The sequence below is a fragment of the Oreochromis niloticus genome, linkage group LG8 (assembly GCF_001858045.2).
Source record: "Oreochromis niloticus isolate F11D_XX linkage group LG8, O_niloticus_UMD_NMBU, whole genome shotgun sequence".
Classification (NCBI taxonomy): domain Eukaryota; kingdom Metazoa; phylum Chordata; class Actinopteri; order Cichliformes; family Cichlidae; genus Oreochromis; species Oreochromis niloticus.
This window is the reverse complement of record NC_031973.2, coordinates 15,164,381-15,189,169: the sequence shown is the minus strand read 5'-3', so window position 1 is coordinate 15,189,169 and position 24,789 is coordinate 15,164,381. Positions and strand designations below refer to the sequence as shown.

General features: G+C 38.6%; 1 protein-coding gene across 5 annotated transcripts in view; it reads left to right on the top strand.

Annotated features, from left to right (window-relative positions):
* The window catches only part of LOC100711820 (protocadherin-15), a 211,969-nt gene that overhangs the window by 105,065 nt on the left and 82,115 nt on the right, over nucleotides 1-24,789 (top strand). For all 5 annotated transcript variants that reach the window (XM_019362588.2, XM_019362590.2, XM_019362589.2 and 2 more), the window contains 5 exons: nucleotides 1,113-1,206; nucleotides 9,042-9,170; nucleotides 20,699-20,818; nucleotides 21,832-22,017; nucleotides 23,164-23,400. In XM_019362588.2, the coding sequence (XP_019218133.1) occupies nucleotides 1,113-1,206; nucleotides 9,042-9,170; nucleotides 20,699-20,818; nucleotides 21,832-22,017; nucleotides 23,164-23,400 (766 nt within the window). The remainder of the gene's footprint in view (nucleotides 1-1,112; nucleotides 1,207-9,041; nucleotides 9,171-20,698; nucleotides 20,819-21,831; nucleotides 22,018-23,163; nucleotides 23,401-24,789) is intronic.

The window sequence follows — 24,789 nt, the reverse complement described above, 5'->3', positions numbered from 1 at the left end:
GTCTACACAGAAAATCACATTAAACCAGAGATCGAGGGTTGCTCAAAGTCTGGCAAATAGTTGGTTGCAAGGAGGTTGCCGTCCTATTTTTACTTTTAATAATACTATTACTGCTATTACTGATAATAATAATAATGATTAATTTTAAAACATATTTAGGCTTTAGGTTTGAATTGTATGGGAGGTCTTTGTATTCTATTACATAGTTCCTTTATCAATTTACATATGGGAATTTATGTACACTGGAGATTTATGAAGAAAATACGTTGTTATGAGAAAACTAGACTGTGTGTGAGCGCACCTACACACGTAAACATGGACTGCTTTTTATTAGAAAAAAAAGCTCTACATCTTTTTCACTGAGGGCAACTCTTCTGCGCACACAGACACACAAATTTTCCTGTGCATCAGCACACGCACACATCCTGATACACATGACAGTTCAGATGCTTTTTAACACATTTAAGAGGTTCAAATTAAAAACACTTCAATCATTATCGAAATCCTTACTGGAAAATACAAAAAGTCAACCAAGGCTAACATCAAACATTTTTCCTGGTTTTTGATTGGTCAGAAGTTTCAGAAAAGTTGCACAGAAGCAGATGATCTGATCATTTTTACTCAGACATACATCTCTTTTGGACATTTTTATCATTGATTTGTAGTTAATGAGTAGCTCGAGTCAGTGTATATGACTTTATACAGCACTCTTAATATTTCCTTCATTCGGCTTTATAAAAATTCAAGATGCTGGTCTTTCACCTTTCTAGTTTTGTGTTAATTCATGATAAGCAAAACAGGTCAAGTCATCACCCTTGGCCAGTTAAGTGAGTAGGAGGCACCCTCTGCATTACTTAAATACCCATATTCACAGAAAAAATACACTTGTGGGAGTTAAAGTTTTAATGCAGTTATATGTACATATATCACTAGGGTTAAAGTAAAAAGACAATCAAGACTTTTTGAATTTAAACTCTGTTTTTAATCTTTTTTACTAAACTACAGTATGCTGTTTCACCATGGTTTGCACAGTCTTTCATCATCTTTTTATTTTCCCTGTTCTTTTGGCTGAAGGGTTAACAAGAACTCGGTGTGTTTTGTTCTCTCTCCAGTTCAGGCTATTTGGTTCTGGACAAACCTCTGGACAGGGAGACTCTGGATTATTACACCCTGGTGGTGACAGCCTCAGACGGACACCCAGAAGGAGTAAGAAACTCAACTGTGTCATATAGATATTTACTTGTTGTTTTACTTGAGTTGTCTCAAACCCCCAGAGGAGAAGTGAGTAGCTCCAGGAGAGAATTCTCCATCCTTCACAATGAAGCTCCACAAACAACAGATGTGGTGTTATCTGAGAAAGAGGTTTATTAGAATTGTTTTAATTACTTGTCATTTAGTCACAATAATAATAACAAAAGGCTAAAATCTATTTATAGCAACTGATTATAAAGAAATAGATGTCTACATTTATTGAGCTCAAAAAAATGTTAATAGAATACAATGGCCCATATGCCAGGTAAGGCTCAATACTGCGTTTTAGCTGGCCACCGATAGCTTTTTACATATACTAACTGTATTGAACCACATTGTTAGTATGATTCAAACACTGATGGTGTGTCCACACGCTGCCTGTGTTTTTTCACACCGATACTCTTCAGTAACACCATCCAAAGAACTTGATGTTTTGGTGTTGGTGGAAAGCTTTTGTGCTTTTCGGTTACATTGGCATCCAAAAACCCTTCTAAGCACACAGTCCCAGTAATATCATTTCATTTCATTCTTACTGAAAGCCAATTTACAATGATGGTGAGTATTTGAAAGGCATAAAAGAATGCAAAGAGAACACAGGGTCCAACTTAAAATATGCTTGAAACCAAAGAGGGCAACAGTGCTGTTTGCTGTTAAGTTCCTCTTCTAGCTGGTTTTATGTTTGCTTTGTCTGCCAACTTTTAAGATTATCCATCAGTTTGGTTTGACACTCAGGAGGCCTGAAACATGAGGCATTCAATTTGAACTGCTATGTCGCAAGTTCAAGTATGGTGATTGAAATTTTAATGCACTGCGAACCTTCCACACGACACTTTTCATAGAAAGTAGGTCGTTTTTACACAATCACAATTTATGCTTTTTTTGACCTCTCTTTACAGCAGAAGCAGTATATACAAATAGCCTTGCAGGAAAACCATACTGCTACTGTTGCATATCTTATCAAATGCTTAAATATAAGTTAATCAACCCAGGCAATAAGTTGCACTTACTGATGGTGTTTGGGTGCTAGAAACCTCACCGCTTAACATCCTTCTTTCACTGTCAGACTTTATGATCAAGCTGAAAGAAGATGAATTCCTTTTGACATTTCCATTGACATGGAGGATACCTGAATGACCTCAAACGCTTCACAAAACCCCTCTCACATACTTTTCTGATGATAGATAGAAGGTGTGTTTTTTTTCCCCGATAATCTGACTTTCTTCGCACCGTGAACGTTTAGCTGTGCAGACATGAGACAGAAGCCTGGCATTAAGCTTGCAGTTTCTTCTTGTCTTTGTTTTCTTATTCGTTAACTATTCACAGCATTTTTCATGTAAACAATCCAGCAACACTATCATTGTCTCTGTGGAGGTATTGTGTAAAATGATTTTAAATGAAAGCTGCACCATCCCCGTCTCTATGATGGCAGGATTTTCATCTTGGCTTTCTACGTCTTAGTAAGGAAACCTGAATGAATACGCAAAAATACTGAATGGCAAAACCCTTCTTATTTAATATGTTTATTTAACAACAAGAGCTATTTTTCACTCTTCTGGGTGCTTTTTTAAAATTTTCTCAATTTTCTCATATTCAGTTGCTCTCTCATGAAAATCAGATGAGCCCCACTTCTTTTCTCCTGTTCCTCCCCTTCTGCTTCTGTGCTCCTCTCCACTCTGCAATCCACCAGTGTTGCAATCCCCCCCTCCAAACCACGCACACACACACACACACACACACACACACACACACACACACACACTAACACTCGTTTTCACATCTTAGTGAGGAGATCGAATTGATAAAATGCTTTCCTTACCCCCTTACCTTAATTATAACCATAACCTAATTGTATCTCTAAGCCTAAAACCACATTTTGAGCCTGAAAATGCCCTCAGATTCATGAGGACTAGCATTTGGTCCCGGCAAGAGACTGTTAGTCCCCAAAAGTATAGTGGCATGCCAGGTTTTGGTCCTCACAAAGATGTTTAAACAAGTACACACACACACACACACCCACACACACTAACACTCGTTTTCATATCTTACTGAGGAGATCGAATTGATAAAATGCTTTCCTTAGCCCCTTACCTTAACTATAAGCATAACCTAATTGTATCTCTAAGCCTAGAACCACATTTTGAGCCTCAAAATGCCCTCAGATTCATGAGGACTGGCATTTGGTCCCGACAAGAGACTGTTGGTCCCCAAAAGTATAGTGGCATGCCAGGTTTTGGTCCTCACAAAGATGTTTAAACAAGTACACACACACACACACACACACACACACACACACACATCAATTAAAACAAAAGGTAAAGTTTAAGATCCCACTGTGGAGAAAATGCTGATTATAATACTGTGACCTTTTTTATTATGGAATATGGAGGGAAACGGCAAGTGGGAGGGAGAGGTATTCATTGTGCTGGTGCTGCCCTAACGGTGGTTTCGTGCTAAAGTAATATTACACACACTCTTGCTCATGCAGCCATGTAGTTAGTCTATTGCTCTCTGGACCTTGGCAATTAGTGTATTATCTTTGTGTCCCGAGGGTCCAGAAGTCAGAAAATGGATAAAAGTAGTTTGGACATTTGTCTGCTTGACACTCCATTATGTTTTGAGTGAGAGTAAAAGAGTATAGGATTGTGAATGGAGAGAGACAGAGAGGGTGTACAAGAGGGGAATGATATCAGCTACAGGGAGAAACTGAAGGGAAGACAAGGAAAGAAAGAAATGGGGGGAAAAAAGGAGAAGAGGAGATTGGAGTGTAGTTGCCTTATACAGGCCCATTAATCAGAATCACCTGGAAGGCCTTGGGTTGTCTTCATATGGGCGCACATCCACACGCACACGTTTGTGTCCCATATTATTAAATGTCCTGTTGTGAGAGTGTCAGGCTACAAAGTGCCTAATTGGCTATTTGGCCAGTGAATCCATCATGCTGCCACAGACTGAGGACCCTACAAGTTGGTGCAGTAAACCAGCTTTACTGTAAGGACGGTGTGCATTGTGGGATGCCATAGAAACTGTCAGCAAATGGTCCGCGTTGGACTGTGTCATTGCATTAGTAAATAAATCCTGTGTGGATTAGCGCTGCTACGTTAATGAATGTAAAGACTTAATTATTCTGTATATGGAACAGACAAGGCCAGACTTTTAAATCCCAAGAAACTAACAATGTGCTCTTTCTTCTCACATCCACCATCTCGTCTTCTTTTCCGGAACAGATGTAACTTTGGGGCAAGTAAAATATTTGCGAGGTGTCGTACTGTAATACACAAACTCTGTCTGTGTGAAAATGCCTCCTATATGATCTGTACACACAAGTACATCTCAGGCTCGTGACGATTCCTACCTATATTGCACATTATAATGTCATGATGTTGCCTAGCAACCACCTACTAATGTACTAAAATGACCCATTTGTAGCATTTACTGTATGTACCTAGAAAACCTTATAAAAGTATCATATTATTTTATTTTCATGACAACAACATAGTTTACATCCAAAAAACGTAAATGATGCGTTACATATTATAATGCAATTATGTTGCTTTGCAATCACCTAACAGCAGACGAAAATTACAGGCTGTAGCATGGACATGTACTTGGTAGAAAAATAAATCGGCCTGTATTTGCAACATTCTGCAAATCTTTCCTATACATGTGCAACATTAATCTCTTCAGTTGCTAAGACAGATTTATTGAAGACTCAGTACTCCTTTTCAATCTACATTCAGTCAAGTTTTACTTATATGTAAAGATAGAATAAGAAAATGCCACAAAAAACAAAAACTACGACAACAGAGATGGTGAATTTAAAAAATGAGTCTGAATAAAACATTCAAGGAACATTAAGAACAGAAGATCTTAGAGCATAACAGCTAAAAGCAACATTACCAACTTTGTATTCTGCTTTGTGAAAGAGAACTAAGTGATCTTTCCAGTTCGCAAACTAAAAGTATTTCTTCTAAATGTCACTGTATGCACTGTATGCGTTAATTGTAGCTGATTTATTGATATTTTTTCAGCATACTAGAGGACAGCATTACAATAAGCTCTCCTGTGTCTTATAAAAGTAGGCATCAATCTATGTGTTACCTGCAATATCAGTCTCCTCAAAGTACTTGTATATCTGTATTCAAAATCAGTGTTTTCACATTGTACACATAGTCAATAAAACTAAAACTACTTTTGACCTTTCATTACACACTGCATTAAAACATGGGAAACACAAGGTCAGAGGCATATACAGTGGCTCCAGCAAAGCTTTGTTTATAATGCAGCAAAGGCAGTTTCATCTGATTATTACAGGCGATGCAGTATTGCTGTAAATGTGTGGGGGATTTAGTGCTTTTCTATTCAGAATGCAAAGGCACATTACTATACACTAAATGTATCTTCTGCAAAATCAAAGTCAACAACAAGTCAGCATCAGGTCTTTGTTGTGGGTCGGGCCAGAAGACAGCCTTTGATCTGATCTTTAATCCTTCCTCTAAGGGTTCTCTGTATACTCACTCCATGTGCGTATCCTGTTGTGCTGGAGGACACAGTCAATAAATGAAATGCTGACCCTGTTGATTCCTTCACACCTCTATCTTTCTGTAGTTCATGCTGTTGTTTTGAAGGACTGTTTCAACACTGAGAGCGTCGTGCTGGGAGTTACCTGTTCTCTGCTCTGAGTCTTCTGATTACTGGCACCATAAAATAAACCTGCTTAAAGTCTGCACTCTTCGTCCTGCTTTCATTGGTCATTAAACAGGAACAGTAATCTACCACAGTTCCTCCAATTTCAGATAAATAAACAGTTCTTGGTCTCGTTCTTCTCGCCGTCTTCCTTGCACTCTTGATTGTTAGTAAGAATTCAAGGATTCAGCTTGTACACCCTGCTGTCTTATGTTGGTTTCATTGCATCATTAGCAGCAAGTGTGAACAACTTTGCTTAATTGTGTTTAACTTCTGCCTGGTTGCCATCGTTCATTACGAGCACATCACACTGCAAAATCTTTTTTTTCTTGGGCGCCAAGTGTGTTTAGAGTTTCGAAAGTGGAACAAATGAGATCTGCAGATTGTGTGTAAGTCAGGTTCTGCTGAGTGACTGATTCAATAACTGGGTTCAACACGCTGAGCATTTGGCTCGGAGAATGTGATTTAGTGTTTTAGCAATTCCCAAAAACTGCAGTGTTGTCAGTTATCAGCTGTGACATTGCATTGGCGGACCACTAAAAATAATATAGCTAAACCCTTAAAAATGCAGCTTTCTCCGGCGGGGTGATTGTTAAAATATGGCAGATGGCCACCGTGTCTGTGAAATAATAAACTCTGAGGTGCGCTGGTATTTAAAAGTGATGTTCTCAGAGCTCCCAAGGCGAAATGAACCTTACTCCATCTCTTTCTTTTGTGTCCGTATGTGTGTTTGACAGTGTTGCTCACAGACCGTCTTTCATTGTGTCATAGCTCTCTCTGCTTTACATACACTGCCATGCAGATAAACAGTTTTGTCAGGTGTGAGTTTTTAACCTTTAGATCACTTGCATCACCAATGTTCCCTGTCAGCCTCAATAGGCTGTTGTCACCTCTGAGATTGTCACTCTCCCCACACACAGACCCACACATACTGCCTCTTTTCTTTTAATCCCACTGATGTAAACTGGTGAGCCCTTCCTCCTCCCAATTCCATTCTTTAAAAGTCAAATATTGGATGACTCTCTTTCTTCCACTCATGAAAGTCAAATTAAGAAATTGGTGACATCTAATCAGCTACGGCCTCTCCCTCTCCGACTCTTTCTTGGTTACACAGTGAGATAAAGCATGAGACAAATTACATTTGCTTATAATTTTCTGTAAAACAGATTTTCTCTTACAAACCTGTACAAATATACATCAAAGCCTCGGGTTTGTTTGGGTTGATTTTATTTCCCATCTTTTCTCCCTCTCATTCGCAATCAGGTTTAGATCACACTCCATCCGTCATCTGTTTTGCTGACACATTTTTCATTCCTAGAATCTAAAGGCAAACATTCAGATTCATTTTATTTTTTTTCTAGTTCAAGTTTTTTTATAGCAGGGCCAAAAGCCCTTTTAAATTAGCATGCAGTGTTTTTAAACCACACAAGCCTGAATTCAGTCTGAAAGCAGCCCCTCTTTAACCCTTGTCTGCCCCCACATTTCACTCTTAATTATTCATTTAACACTGACTGGCCTATATTCAAGCCAAGTGAAAAGTCTGACACTGTGTTTTGAATGCCACTGCCTCATTCACATTGATCTTCTAAAAGCACAAACCCTCATTATTTAAAGGGAGTAAACTATGTTAAGATATTAATATGATGGCAAGAATGGCAGCGGCAACAGTTTAATGACAAAAATGCATCCACAGTGAAATAGTAGGTTTTCTGCTGTCTCTGTTATCATCTATGCTCACCAGCTACTTCATTATAAATAGGTCAGTTCAACTGCTTATTAACACAAATATCTAATAGGTCGATCACATGGCAGTAACTCAAGGCATGTAAACATGATCAGCACGACCTGCTGAAGTTCAAATGAAGCGTCACAATGGGGAAGAAAGGCGACTTAAATGATGGTTGTTAAATGGTTGTTGATGGCAGATGGACTACTAAGAGTTGCAGTGCAGATCTACTAAGAGTTTCCCACTCAAACATCTCTAGGGTTTAAAGACAATGTTTCAAAAAAGACAAGATATCCAGTGTGCAGCACTTCTCTGGGTGAAAATGTTACAACCCTAGGTTTGCAGAAGAGCACATTGAAGCTTGCAGCAGAAGACTGGACCGGTGCCACTCATGTCAGCTAAGAACAGGAAGCACAGGCTACAGTTCACATCAGCCCACTACAGAAAACTGGAAAAACATTGTCTCATGATTCTCAGTTTCTGCTGAGCCATTCAGATGGTTCAACTTCGGCATAAACAGCATGACAGCAATAGTTCAAGCTGTGCTGGTGGTGTAATGGTGTAGGTGATATTGTCTTGACACACTTTAGAGCCGTTACTACCAACTGAGCATCATTTAAAGGCCATGGTCTACCTGAGAATCGTTGCTGACCATGTCCATCCCTGTAAGTGTCCAATCTTCTGATGTCTGCTTCCAGCAGGACAACACATTATGTCAAAAAGCTCAAATGATCTCATCTTGAACATGAAAATGAGTTCACTGTGTTCAAATGGCCGGTGGCCGGTGTGATGTGGTGGAATGGGAGATTGGCTGTGCAGCAACTGAGTGACGTTGTCATGTTAATATAAACCAAAGTCTCTGAGACATGTTTCCAGCAACTTGTTGAATCTATACCATGAAGAATTAAGGCAGTTTTGAATGCAAAAGGAGGTCCAACACAGTACTGGCAATATGTAAGATGGGAAGTGGCTGCTAACTATTTTCACCATCAATGTCACACAGCAATACTTCCAGGGTGTAAAGGGTTAAAACAAACAGACCTTTTACATCAAGAGAGAGAAGAAGTGGACCAACAGTGAGCAGTTTTTAAATCTATTTATAGAGAGAACAGTTCTTACTAGCACAAAGGGATATGGCAGCCAGGGCCTGATTACAACAAATTTGCAAGCAAAATGAACTCTTTAGTTAGTTATATAAGACGAGGTTAGCAAGAGGGACAAATAGACTAAGATGGTAAAACAAAACCCACAGTCTTTGAAATGTAGTGATTCAGTTTTAGTGTTTGTATTCTGATAATAATCATTTAAAAAAATAAAGGTTTGTACAATAATTAGAGTCTTTGAACTAAACACTAACACGGTCTTTTGCATGTATGTGTAGACGTCTACGGCGACGGTGAACATTGTGGTGACAGACGTTAATGACAACGACCCGCTGTTCAATACTTCCCTGCCAGTGAACCTCACTGTCATTGAGGAGCAGAATCACGCCTACGTTGGACAGGTTAAGGTAAGATTAGACACACACACACACAGAGCTGCACACAACACACTCTAAATCATTTGGAGAGAAGCAGCCTGCATGACCAACCTTATTTCTCTCACATTCCTACATCACTGTTCACTACATGTTTTTGAATACATTTAAGCACTCACTGTAATTAATATTTGTAGTGTGTGAACAGGTATAATTACAGCAAGTTTGTATGCTAATGTGTTCATTTTCCACTCGTCCCTGACTGTGCATTTGTTTTACCTTTTTAGTTTATTTCCTTACACTAATCCTTTATTATAATGATGAGTCATGAACAAACAGACAGTTTAGATGGGACTTTATCTCATTCTATCAGAAACGCTGATTCTCATGCTCAATTAAAAACCCAAACACAGCGGTACAGCAAGATTACTTTTTTCTGTTATTTCTCTAGTGGCTCACACCAGTGTGTTTGAACTGGTTGCACAGCTCTCATGTTATTGGGACACAAATCATCATATCTGAATCTACGCCATGTTTCTGTGAAACTGATGTAAGGTCGCTGTCACGAGAGACGTCTCACTTCTTTAGTTATAACTGCAGATTCATTGACCTTTCTGTTTGTCACATGTTTCATCTTAAAATGTGTTAATTTGCATCATGCAGGCTGGCTTTTTTGTCCCCAGAAGGACGGAAGGATCCCACAATACGACTGTGTAAACGGATTATTGTCCCCTCAGCATAAGTAATGCAATACATGCATGCACACACTGATTCACAGAGGCTCTAATTGAATTTGGCTCTTATAATCTTTTACAACGGGGACCAAAGATCACTAACGTAACTTTTTAAACTGGGGTGGTTTTGTAATTAAGATTGTTATTATACTCATAGGACTTTGAGTGCATATTGCAGGTGGAAGGGGATACAAGGAAATACGTGCATGTCCTGTGGTGCAAGTGTGTGGAGTAGTGTCTATTAGGATTATTACTGTACACAAAACCTTACAGAAAATAGGGAACAAATACATATTGCGTGTAAATCCAAATATTCCATGTTAAAAAAAATGCACAAACCATGAGGTAAATGAGCACATGAAGCACCAACGACGGCACTATAAATAAGAAAAAGACCTTTATGAAGTTTCAACCAATTTGCAGTATTTATTTTCTTTCTTTCTTTTGCAACAAGAAAAAATAAAACTGAGACTAAACATTTCCCAATAAAGTACAATGGTTTTGTTTTTCTTTTGTTTGGGGTTTCTTTTGTTTCTTTCTTTAACCTGGTAATGGAACTCAACTTGGATGAGAATTCTTGGTTACATTCCCTTTATTTTTCCTGTGTTTGTGTTAAAGCAGTGTCATGAAAATTATCTCTAAATCTGTGGAAAATCTACAAAAACAACAACTTCAACAACAATAAAAAAGGAAAATAAATAGTTAGGTTTAAAAGGCTAGCTTTGCTTTCACCTGTATCAGCACTCTGGTCTCCACTTACCAGAAAGACTCCTGGACTTGTTCCAGACCTAATAACGGACTTGTGTATTCCCTAGACAGGGGCCATGGGTAAATCTGACACTTTGATAGGCTCTGATCTTTAAAGATGCTCACTTGGTTGCATGCTTGCTTGGATTTGCTCCAAGCTTAATTCATAGGCTTTATACAGCGATGTCAGGGGGTCTTTGATCAGCCTGACACTTTGCCAGGTTCTAAATGTTAATCACGCTTCTTTGCTTCAACACTAGGACTTCTCCTGAGATAAATACATGGCCCTTGTACACCCTTGTCCAGGACTTTTAACAAGTCATACTTTAACAGGTTCCAAACTTAAAAACTTCAATAGTGTTTCTTATTCGGACCATCGGGCACAATTCCAACCCTTATGCCCGAAGAGGATATTTCATTCCAAGCATTCCAGATTTTTACTTTCACTCAGATCTTTGGCCATGTTCCAAATTCAACATCCAAAAACCCACCCTAATCTGTGGAGAGGGCACTTGAAAGAATTCCAATCCTGAACTTCCTCCCTTTCAAGGACCCTTGGATCTATTCCAAACCAAAACAGACTATGTGATCCCTCAGTGGGCTGATCAAGGCACGACTCTGGGCCACATTCCAAACCAGGGTTCGTAGCTGTAAGCATTAAAAAGATTTCCGGAAGAATGAATAGACCTGACCTTGGTTTGCTGATTCTAGTAGGTAAATGGGAACAGGGGAAGATGTGAAAATGCTTGGGTGGCAGGAAGAAGTGGGAGGACCACAGTAGGGAATAAAAGGTGGGATGCCAGAGCTAAGAGCCTCATTCTTAAACTGCCTGTCATGAATTTATCACACATGGTTAAATAATTGCTTAGAAAAAGGACAGATTGAGTGAATTCAGTTTTTCGCTGTTTTAAAAAGCCCCAACATGAACTGAATTTTCATTATGTAATTGCAAATGGAAGCAAATACCTCACACTTTTAAAGCAGGCTGTTTTAAAGCAGGTCTGTTATAGTCCTTCTAGCACCATATTTTCATTCCTTGAATTCCCTAAAGTTACTTTGCATGGTCCACAGTTCAACATATCTGTCCATCCATTTTCTTAACCTTCCTGTCCTGCTTGGGGTTGCAAGGAGAATGAAGCCAGCCTGAAAGCAAGGCAAGGAGGTATGAAACTCCCTGCTATGATGTAACAGTACTAACCACTGTGCCTCCCCAATTTAAAATAGAGACATCACTATGCCAGTTGTCGGTACCAGTACCAGGAATAGATGTTTGCCAAGTTGTCTACAAACATAAGAAGAGATGTAGATTTGAACAATGAAGTACCGCCTTCCTGAGTGCTTATTGTCTGATATTCCAGCTCTATCAGCAACGCATAATGTTAGACACAGCCTCATAGTGAGATGCATCATATCAACTCTTAATCAGTTTACAGTTTGGTCTATCCATCAACTGCAGGGTTAGGCAGTCATCCCCAATGGATGACTGGGAGGTCTTTCTCAGCTCTTCAGCCTGAGAGAGGGGAATACATCAGTGAAATGACCTGCTACAGACTGTTGGCTGTTCATTACATGATTACCTGTCACTGTGTGACTGATAACTTTCTGTGTACTGTCAGTGGAAATGTGTTGCACAGAAACTGGCCTGGCCATTTATTGCAAATTGTTTTAAATCGATTGGTAAGAAAAACATCTTTTAGGGGTAAACTTTTAGGAAATAGGCCACACATTATCGATATCCCTTTATACTGTGTACATGACTGTGCTACACCTCCTTAAAACTATCAGTTCTGGTTTAACATGGCACCTCATAGCAAAAAAAGCTGACGAGAAACAACAGAAAAAGAAGCAACTCCACAAAAACTCACTAAAATACATTGTAGGAATGAGACGACCAGCAAGGGCTTGTCTGTATAGTAACTAACCTACTTAGAAAAGACCTACATGCTGTTATTATACCTGAAATAAAAGAAATGTGCTCAGAGACAGATTAAAAATATCTCAGTAATCGAGTTTCAGTTGCAGGTACTTCTTTTAGGAATTAAATTAAAGGCAGAGGTGAGAATGGGATAGAAAAAAAACAGAAGCGGGGGGAACTGAAAGAAAAGAAGCCTGTGCACCTGAACATGACAGGCAGAACTTGTGAATGTAGAGATAAGAGTTCATATTTCAGGCTTTAAGGTGTTATTTTTTCTGGAGTCGGTCTCTGTTGAAAAGCTGCAGGCATAAGGTAGCTGAGACATTAATTCTATTGTGTTCGTGGCTTTTAACTGTCTGGCAATGTAATTACGCTTAGATAACTGTGAGAAAGACATCAAGGGAGGGATAAGACACGAGGACAGAGAGCAGAAGAAGAGGCAGAATAAAAGCAGAGTGAAAAGTCACGCTCATTTTGGATATGCAAACCTTCTGCAGCACCCGACTCTGGGAACTGCAGTCATCAATATGTTTAACATCAGGTGATTAATCAATCTAAGTGATTCAATCCAGCGTGTAAAATGTTGTGACAACTTTACTGTACTTAAAGGTGAGTTTTAGGGGAAATGTTGTAAATCGTTGGGGCTAACTGAGATCATTACAGCTCAAACTGTTTGGCTTTTATGCAAAAATACATAGCGACAGTCAGGGGCCCTTCTTCTTCTTTCACCTGGTCGCCCCAGCAGATCCCCTATCCCCTAGCATCCTACTCTCACACTGCAGATGGAGAAGAAGACTGATACCATTTTACCATTTGTCCAAGATGCTTTGGCTAGATTAGCTTGTATTGTTATGTATTAGGCAAATAGCAAACTGGATTTATGTTTTTAGTTTGCTATAGTTTATTTTTACACAGGCATGTTGAGTTTCCTGTTTTATTGTGAAGTTCCGTGTCTTATGCTAGTGTGTCTGGTTTTGCTTCCCATTGTCTCGTTAGCTCTGATTTCTCCCAGCTGTGTTTCTCTCCTGTCTCCTATTCCCTGATTACGCCATTGTGTATATAAGCCCTGTGTTTCCTTTTGCTTGTTGCTGGTCCGTCTGTGTTGTCTCCCCGAGTCTCCCTGTGTTTCTGCCGTATGATAGTCTCATGTCAGTTTTGTTAGTTTCCTCAGTTTAGTTTTCTCTTAGTTTCTCTGTATGCCCTTCTCGGTTCCTCCTGCATCCTGTTCACCTCAAAATAAAGCTCAATCTCCGGATCTATCTCAGTGCCTGCGTTTGGGTCCTTATTGCACCTCTACATGGCCTGCCTCGCCAGCCGTGACATTAACAATATGATTCAACACAGTCTAAGCCAGTTTTGCAATACCCAGACCTAGTTTTTAATAATTTAAGATCAAATTTAAGTTGGTATACTGATCTTCTCTCAAGTGAGAAACTGATCAAGCACAACATTCAAGCATTTAAGCTAATTTTTCTGAGCTGATTTAAATTAAAGGCCTTGTGTATACTGCTGGATTAACCATTACGGATCATTATCAGTACTGTTAGTTTATGGCATAATGTGACATAAATCTTACATTCGTTAATGACCTGATAAGCACTACAACTGTGCTTGTACACAGTAAAGACATTTTGTCACTTTTGGATAGAGCCAGGCTCGTTGATTATCCTTGCATTTTTTCGTTAAGCTAAGCTAATTGGTGGGTTTTACAGCTAACAAATGACTGTGTGTGGTATTAGTTGTTTCGTCTAATTCTCCACTTCATTTTCCCCAAATGTTTAAGACTAACAATTTACTTTATTTGCACACACATAAAAGTAAGAAAAGAAAATAAGCACACACATTTTGTCCACGTCTCCTTGTTTTCAAGCTATAAAACTGCATTTTTCTACCTTCTCGCCTTTTTACCTTCACTCTCTCATTTATTTTCCGTGTCTCACTTCTTTCACGCCTTTCTTCAAACAACACGGGATAATCATCCAATATGTGGATGCTCTATTAAGTTTCTAACAGTTTTACCCGCAGATAGTAATGAATCACTGAATACGAATCACATCAAGAGGACTTCGTTTTTCTTAGTCTTCATAACACTGACAAGATGGAGTCTAATTTTCATTAATTCTAATAGTCGCTGTGTGAGATGCGATGAAACTTTAATGATCCAAAATTGGGGAAACAGACAAAAATGGGTCACCGCATTAGCAAGTAGTGACTGGAGTACAGCAAATGAGGTAGAAGGTAAATATGATTTGAGTAATGGGGGTTAGATGAAGTTATTCAACTGACAATGTTGATAATATTGCTATTAAAGTCTTTACATAAGGATTTTCCTCTTATTAAGTAAAGATCTATGGCCCCTGTTTCTTGTTTTGGTTAGTGGCTAATTTTTTCAGAGATCATTACTAAATACTATTCAACTGTAATTCTAGCTTTTTACAGATTGTTTTATTGTAGCAAGTCTTTAAGCTTTTAAAAATGGCAGGTTTACACATTAGCCTTTTGCCTTACACTGTTTTTGGGGGTTTTTGTAACCCAAAAACCATTTGCTGGTTTCACACAATAATTGCTGTCAACCCAGCTGCGCTTTTAAAGTGGATATAAAGCTCATGATCGTGAATTTTTGGTAGAAAATAATTAAACCATAAAACCATAGATAGGACCGTATTTTTCAGACTATAAGCCGCACTGGATTATAAGGCGATACAAAACTGTCAGATAAGTCAAACTTCATTCAACTCAATCACAATAATGCTCAACATTGTTCAGTTTAACACATAAAATACAGAAAAATGCTCTCACTTTCTCAGTTCATTTCTCTTCTACAAATCCATCAAGTTCGTCATCTTCACTGTCTGAGTTTAACAGTTGGGTGATTTCGGCCTGTAAGCATGTCTCTTAACACAGCATAATATTATGTTGAAGCACTGGACGAGGCTCCTGACTACAGTAGCTGTAATGCTCCGACAATCCGTCAAGCGGTGCGGCTTCGTAGCTTACCAAAGTCATACTAAAACATTTTGACAGATTTTTGAGCGCAGTGTATCACATAAAATCAGTTCAAGGTCAGTAAGCACAACCAGAATTGATACATAAGGTGTACTGGATGGTACCGGAAGGAGCACTGTCATTTTTTGAGAAAATTGAAGGATTTTAGGTGCGTGTTATAGTCCGAAAAATACGGTACTAATTTTAGTGTAGATGAGGCCATAGTAGTCCTGCCTGTAACCACAATAACTTGTAACCACACAGCGCCTGTACAGGATAGTTTTTGACCTTCAAAGGTTCTTTGTTGATGGCTTGCTTTAGGGAAGAGACGGCGCATTAGGATCTGGAAACTGGATTATATAAGGAACTATAGAAACACTAAAATTCTAAAAAAAAAAAAATTGTTACGCAATAAAATAATATAACATAGAGTAATATGCAAAGGTCTTGAGCCACCACATATTTCTTTATAATTTGCTTCCAAATAGAGTTTATTGTATTTTTAATATGGTCTTGAGCAACTCTTCCCCAGTTTTTCTGATGGTCTTTCAGAGTTTTCTTTGGACATTTGCTGCTTTTTCACTTATTTTCAGTCCAGTCATTGTACCTGACCATTTTCAGAGGAACCTCTTAAAAATCCATTTAATACTGACCTGTTATTTACCCAGCTCAAGGGATCTAAAAGTGTTGTGTCTAAACATGACAGGAAACAAATGAAAAGAGCTCATTTTAAATTGGATCTTTAGGTAGATTGGAAAGACAAAAGTGGCAGGCCTGAAAAAAAAAACAGAAAGGAAAAATAAAACAATCATACAACCAATTTTAAATCAGTACCTTGAGGCACTTGACTACTAGCAGCCAGTGGCACACACATATAATTTGTTTCTGTGGCTGAAAAAACAGAAAATGCCAAAGATTAACAGTCTGACAGCCATAAAATAGTATTTTTACACCAACAAGGTGTTAGCCAAAAACTTGGCATATCTTGGCATGACGTATAATCTTGTGGAGTGATTGATTTGAAGTTTAGGGTTGAAATTGCCAACACTGTACATCTCTATGTACAGAAGGATGATAGAAGGATGAGTGAGTATAAAACACTATGTGGAGGCTTTTTCATACATTCAGCTATTGTATTTCAGTTCTTGTGTTGGGGATCTTGTCAAAATAAATGCAGAAATGTACAGTCAGATTTGGATCTACATGCAATGCCATGATCAGTAATATCTCGCCAATTCTCTCCAAATCACTGCCAGTGCAGTAAAAGCACACCTGGATAGAAAACACACAGTGGAGCACTATCAGTCATGGACTGGGATCCCCAGAGTGCAGAGCGCAGCGTTATTAAAGCAGTGTGGGATCATCTCGACACAGAACAGAAAAGAAGGCAGCCAGCATCCAGAGAAGAGCTTTGAAAGTTCTTCAAGAAGCCTGGAGAATTATTCCTGAAGACTATTTAAAGAAATTACAAGAAAGCTTGTCAGAGAGTTCAGGCTGTGCTGTAGAATAAAGGTGGTCATACCAGATATTTACTCTCAAGCTTGTTAGAGTTGTACAGCCTCTGGCTTTGCTTTATATATCGTATCTTTATTTATGTTTGCATATTTTATTAAATTGCTGAACCTCTGCCAGTTTCACAGCAAAATACAAAGAAATGAGGGGTGGCTTGAGATGTTTATGCGGTACTGTACACCTACCATCTCTTAAGGGAGCTTTAAGGTTAGGACTTCTTTCGTTAAAACTACTATCTCTTACTCTAATTCGTGAATACATTAACATCCTTAAAATCATGCATAATTAAGCATATCAGCCTTTGCATGTGATACTTTCCCATCCATGTTGAATTTGTGTAACACAGATGCCCCATCTGCACCTTGTGAGTGTGTTCTAGGGGGTTTGCTGTCAGATATCTTTTCACTTTATGCCCTTACTTTTTTTGTTAAAACAGAAGGCTGATTTGGGACTATGCTATGTGTCCCCATTGACTACAATGGGGACATACACACTGTATACACTATATATAATGCTCAAAGCACTGCTGTGCTGTCAGTTTGCTAGCATAACTGTACACTCTTGTTCCACAGTGTTGTTGCAAAGTAGGCAAAAAACACTGATTTTTGTGTTACCTTGATCTCAAATTGATTTTGTCAGTTTTTTATCCTCATCTAAGAGTACAGTTATTAATAGCCGATAGTTGTCAAGGTATTACCTTCATTGAAAGAGAATTTATCCAAATTGTATCTGACAAACTACTAAATTTTTACCCTCAAAGAGCCCCTTGAAGTTCTGGAAGAAAGTTGGTTCTGACAGAGCTAGACTATAGGATCAAATCAGCAACACTGAACATGTAAACAACAACCATAAGTAAAGCAGCCATCCTGAGAATACCCTTTGATCAACAGACTTTCATACAGGGCTTCAAATTTATTAGTTCTGCCATCTAGACAAGAACGCTTATGTGACCCTGGAATCCTTTTGGAATTGTAAGCCAGATGGTAGAAGAATAAAGTGTGCCCACAGCCGTGAGTGTCTATTAACCCTTACCTTCAAAGTGCATCACAACGCCACCTTCAAACCAAATTATTAAGAGGTGTACTTGGAAAACACCTTGTGATCAGTGCACCCTTGGCACCTTTATTCAGGACTTCCGATCTATGGAATGGATTGCAAAGTAATTACACAAGGACCACAGGTAAAGAGACTGTGCATAATCCAAATTTTAATTAAAGCTAATGTTTAAACATATAGTAGTTCAGGTTGGCCTTGAGAATTAACAAGCAGAAAATAAATTTTTGCTCATTCTGGAGTTCAGATGGACATTGGGGACAACGTTTTACAAATTACTGTGAAATAAATAGAGACTATGACTTGAGAAGGGATCTGACCATGACCTGTTTCTGTCTGAGGAGAAAACTCTCCCTTAGATAATTAGCATTCATGGACTGCTTTAAAGGTTCCCTTCACTTTCCATTCAGTTTTCTGACCTGCTCCAACAGGTCAGCATGACCTCTAGCAAACCTCTTCACGATCACATTCATCACTGCATTCTTGAAAACCCTTGGCATATTAGTAGCTCCAAAAACATGACCATCTGCAACTCAGTTTTTAAAAAAATTCAATTTCCACAAATTTACATCTCAGTTAATGGCTGCATTATTTTAACCTTAAGTATATCAGGCTGTAATACTGTGCTTTTGTTTTAGTCTTTCATTTCAATGTCTTTTCTCATCTTCTATGTTTTTGTGTGTCCATTTCTTTCTTTAGTAATTTATAATTGCTGAGTTGATGTAAGCTTCTCTTTAACTTTTGTCAAATACAAGGCTTCAGTCACATGGAATTTGCTTACTGGTTGCTAGAAAAAATTCTCTACTCCCCAGCTGGCTGACAAGCGGTGGCTGATGGTCGTTAGGTTTAAGTATGATGCTGCACCAGAAACATCTCCTTGTGATTGCCTTGGTCACTAGCAGATGGCAGAAATGGAACATTCTCTATTTTCGCAAAACGGAAACAGAGAACGTAAAAGTACGAGTAAAAGTTTTGTCGTACTGCTTCAGCCAAAATGTTTGAAAAAGCGCAACCTTTTCTTTGAAGCCAAATGGTCTCCTGTTTTGGTTTGTGTTGCAATTTTCACAGTTTCACAACAACTCAGAGAGTAGATGTCAACTGTTTGCAGACAATTTGGCAACTTCCATGCAAACAATGAGCAACTGCTGCAATCCACTAGTGACCAAAGCAATTGCAAGAAGGTTTTGGGCGCAGCAGCATATATTTTTTTTGTAACCACTTTTATCAAGCACATACCAGTTACTTCCATGAGCCATTTGCAGTCTTTAGCTGCTAGGGAGACATTAACATTTGAATTTAGCCCCAAAGCTATATAGATAATTGCAACCGTGGTGTTTACAGGTCATTTTTAGTTCTAAAACTTGAAATTCGAAGGCATGGGATCACAGTTTATTACTCTAACCATTTAACACACCAGGTTGATGAACAGTTGTTTAAGGTTGTTTAATAATGCTGTATAAACAGATTGCTAATTATCTGAGCATAACTTGCCATACTATGCCATAGACATAGTACGTGCACTCGCAGTTTTCTTACTGTTCAGAACAGGTGTGAAGCAATTATTTTTAACACTTGCCACTGACTCTCAAATTATATTTCACTTCTGGGAACTTGTATGAAACAGCAATGTAAGCAAACCCTAGGCCCGCACACACAAATACACGCGCACGCGTCATGTTAATGTTTCCTCTGTTCTCCTCTCCCCTGCTCTGCCCTCATCTATTTTAATGCAGTGAGAATGCTGATTGGACAAGATGAACATTTAGACAGGGTGAAAGGAACAGCAGCTTGCAATTTGTCACCTTCTCACTACCTTTTTTTTGTATTAGTTGAAAGAGATGATGTGGAGAAGGGTTTGACTGGAGAACAGATGCAGAGGGGTAGCCAGATAAAAGCGGTGCAACAAAGGAAAGAAGACAGTGATCTACTTTCTTCCAAGTGAAAATTGAAACCACTGTCTCATTAACTCTGGAAAAGTTTAAGAATTGCTGGTGGGAAGTAACTTTAACGCCTTTGGACAAGTTGCAATAAGTGGGAAAAGAGAGCCAACAACAGGGGAAAAGAGAGCAGATCCCTCGAGTTTGTCTCGACACCCTTGCCAAATCAAACCAAAAAAACTTTAGATTTTTGTATAGGAGCAATAGCTAAAAGAACGTCGAATAAAGTTTAGGTCAGACGGTGTGGCAGGACAGATCATTTCATGTAACTCTGACCCGCTTTCAATTCATGCTGGCAAAAGTTGTCAAAAAGTCTGCAAATACATAAAGCCCCTTATGAAACTGTACGGCAGGAAATGCTGTTAATAATTCTCATCATTCACAGCTATCTCTCCTTCTCACACATACATTGATTCACCCCCTTACCCACCCAGTATCTTTCCTGATTTCAAAAGAGAAACCGTGCAGTTGTTAACAAGATTGAAAAAAATGTTAAGAGTTGTACATCATTGATTTACACATGTACTTTGTTTAATTTGAGAGGATTTTTTATTAAAAGAATGACTCACCTCAAAGGCAGCCTGAAGTGCTGCTTGCATTTCAAAACAGCTGATTAAACCCTTGAATTCCCCTTTCTTATTACGTGTGTGCGTGTGCATTTTTTTCTGTCTGGTTTAGGCTACAGATCCAGATCTGGGGGCAAGCGGTCAGGTCCATTATCGGCTCGTCAACCACCAGGGGCTGTTTTCCATCAATGCCACTGGAGCCATTACAACTGCAGTGCCACTGGACAGAGAGGTCAGACGAAGCTGCAGATTTTGTTCCTAATTAGTTTAAGGCGAAGCAGACAACTGTAAGCGGTAATAATATTTTTATGATGTAACTCCACAGACGGGAATGGCTGAAAGAATTGTGTTTTTGGGTTTGCACATCCATCTATATGTCAAGTTCTCTTAAATTTGATCTTCTGATGATGTTGGAGGAGTTTTGTCAAAATCTGGCATTAACCTTCCCTTGGAGTGAAAGATGAACTGTTGGGCTGAATAAACTGTCAGCACAGTAAAGATGCATCTATCCAGATCAACTGAAGGGTCAGCAGCTTCTCTTGGATTTTTTTTCCCCATTTCTTAACGACATGACTTTCAGAAACCATTCATATGCTGCAAACTTGCCATTCAGGGCTAATACTTGTTCTTTTGTCCTCCAATTGTCTAGTTGGCTCAAATTTTTTAAGGACACACTGCACATCATATCAAGATATGACACGTTTTCAGCGAATAGCTTGTTATGAATCATCTTCTATGTGGAAAAATAAACAGTTTTGCCTTTCAGACTGTGTTTTGTTGGCAGTTTTTGTAGAAAAACTGTTTTTGTTCCTAATAATAAAGTGCATAAAGAGAAGTTATGTCTAAACACTACAATGGATCATCCCAGTGTTTACGTACTGCTTTTATGCTAATATAGGTCTATAACAAACGAACCAAAAAACATTCCTTTTGAAAATGGTCAGTTACAAGAACTGGACTTACAATGTGTGCAAAAGAAGCCTCCCCAAAAAACACCTTTCTGAACTGTTGCTGGAGAACTATTGCCCTTTAAAAGCAAAATGTAAAGAAAAGAGGAGTGCTTGAAGAGTTTTGCACAGTACTGTCAAACAATATAGTGGTGACATATCCAGCAGCTCAAAATTAAAATCTGGTTGACATGAATGCAAACTGTAATTTGAGTGGTTGGTGGAAGAAAGCTGTGAGAAAGCAATTTTTGTTTGCAGCTTTGTTAATGTTAAATTTTGAATCTATATTCTCCTGAAGGTTAAAGGCCATTACTATCTCACGGTTGAAGCCTGGGATGGGGCAGAGAATCCACGGCGATCCAGATTAACACTTCATGTCACCGTTCTGGATGTAGACGACAACAGCCCAATATTCACCCAACAAACTTACAATGTCAATCTACCGGAGAACAGCCCAAAGGGCACTGTTATATTACAATTAAAGGTAAGTGTCTGTAAGAGGAACAGGTGGGTTTGTAGCTTAGGTGTTTAGCGTATCAAACAAAAAGAAAAAAATCAGTAGTTCATTGGAACTTTTATATCTAAAGTTTTGGTAAAAGTTCTATATAAGGCTTTGTTGCAAAAAAAAACTTACTGAAACTAGATCATGACAAATAAATCACCTCTGCTGATGCATTGGTTGGTTTTAGATTAATACAGTTATATCTGAATCAGCAGATAAACAGTGCAGCAAAGAAAGGTATTTTTTGAGAAAACGACCTGCATTATAAAATGTAATTTCTTCACCAGATAACTCTGGCATGTATTTTTTATCTGAAGAAGATCCAACTCGGTGCTGCCCACAACTCTTTAAACAAATGAATGGATTCCTAAAGGAACTGTTCTATATTACTTATGCTGTTTTTATGTGTGCGTTAATTGTTTGTATTGCCCCACCAGCCATTGATCTAACGAACGATAATTTCCCAGAACAATTGTTTTTTTTCTGTTTGTTTTCAGTGTATTTCTGAGAGCAATCACAGCTTATATGTTTGTGTTTCTTAATTAAAACATCACTTTTTCTTGTGTTCTCAGTATTAGTGTTATCATTTAAATCTCTATAGCACTGTAGAGCTTTAGAAGAAAATTTTTTTATCAAATCTTAGCATTCCTTAGCAAAGACACAAATTGAAACAGCTGGTTTGCATTTATTTTATATACAGATCAAGCTAATATATGTTTAATGTTCTTAATAAATCCCTTTATCTTAAAAATTCCCAATGATGTCAGTCTATGGGACTAGTTTAAAGTTATTTGTGCACAATTTATTGAAAATTATATTTATGCTGCATGCAGTGATAGAACATTTATAGTTTGATAACACTTGCAGACACGCTGCACACTGCAGCAGAATGTGAAATAAAGCTGCACAGCTACACTTTAGAATTATTGCAAACGGTAACATAAGACATGGACCACCAGCTGTAATTTAAAGGTGACTACCACAGGCATTTCTGACAACAACACAACACAGATCTAATTAAACTGTTATAGTGTGTTACGAGCAGGTATTGGTGGATTCTTGTCCTACTGACAAGTATTAGAAATTCACATTGCAGTGATATTGCTCTTCTTTCCATTTTCTCTGTAGGCGATAGACGCTGACCTCAACTCCAACCTTACTTACCGAATCAGAACCGAAGGCTCGGACCAGGACATCACTCAGCTGTTCCACATCGACTCCAGAACAGGCGAGCTTTCAGTTCTCAAGGTTCTGGACTTCGAGGCTTTGGCTGAGTCAGAGCCCACATACACGTTCACTGTAGAGGCCCTGGACACAAAGGGAAACATGCCTCCTGGACTAGCCTCCGTTACAGTCAGAATAATGGTGAGTGCGTGGGTATGTGTCTACAAGCTAGTTTCTCTGTGTGGACAGAAAGATGGGTGAAATGTGCTGCTCTGTTAGTAAAGTGTCTTTAGTTTGAAGAAAAGTAAACTGGCATTGTGATGTAGCAGCAGAACCAGCGTGTGAAAATACAGTGTGGTCTACATTGTAAAATGGCAAGTACAAATTGGTGGACATAACTGCTAACTTACCATCCAAGTGGCATTGGCAGCACTAGAAAAGATTGTTGCAACATCTGTTTGGTGTAGAGTGGGCTGAAAAAAGCACCAAAAACTGCATTTCCTTTTAAATCAGATATGTGGGAGGAATTCTTTTTAAACCCATCGGTTTAAATCATATTAAGTCTTACATTTATTGGAGCAAGGCTGCTTTAAGTCATAGATGGGTGCCAGTACCTACTAGCTCAAATAACTAAAGTATTGGTGGCTTTGGACCATTTTTAATGTAAATATTTGACAAATAATATGGTTTACTGTGTGATTAATTATTATACTAACAGACCTCCCAAGAAGTCTGTCTTCCAGTTTTGGTGAGTAAAAGTTGGGTATTTTATTTTTATGCTCTTATTAGCAGGTATCTGTGTCTGTGCAATGCACCCATAAAGTCTATGGATGCAACATGCTAATCACATTTGCTAGTGTTAGCAGATACTTAGCATTCCACCCTCTCGTCCAAATACGGTCACTTCTGGCTCCAAAAACAACACAGTGATGCTCATAATCATACAAAACAGGGGTTCACAAACCAATTGGTGATGAAACGGGTGCTACAATATACCAGAAGAAGCACATGGTGGACTGCTGTGGGTGGATACACTCAATGTAAAACAGTATACATATAGGCTCAAATATATTGTTTTGCCAAAGGTTTTCACTCGTCTTCCATCACATGCATAAAAACTTGAGTGACATCACATATTTTAATTCATAAGCTTTAATATAATGTTGGCACATCCTTTGCAACTATAATAGCATCAACTCTTTTGGGAAGGCTTTCCACATTGTTTAGGAAAAGTATTTATGGGAATTTTTGACCATTCTTCCAAGGTATTTCCAAGGTTTGACACTGATGTTGTACGAGAAGGCCTGTGTCACAGTCTCTGCTGTAAATTATCCTAAAAGTATTCTATTGGGTTGAGGTTCCCAAACTGTTCCCACAAACTTAGGAGCATGAAATTGTCCAAAATGCATGCATTTATTGTTGAAGCATTGAGAGTTAATTTGACTGGAACTAAGGGCCCGAGCTCAACTCCTGAAAAACAACCCAACACCATAATCCCCCCTCCACCAAACTTTACACTTGGCACAGTGCAGTAAGACAAGTACTGCTCTCCTGGCAACTACTGAACCCAGACTCATCCGTCAGATTGCC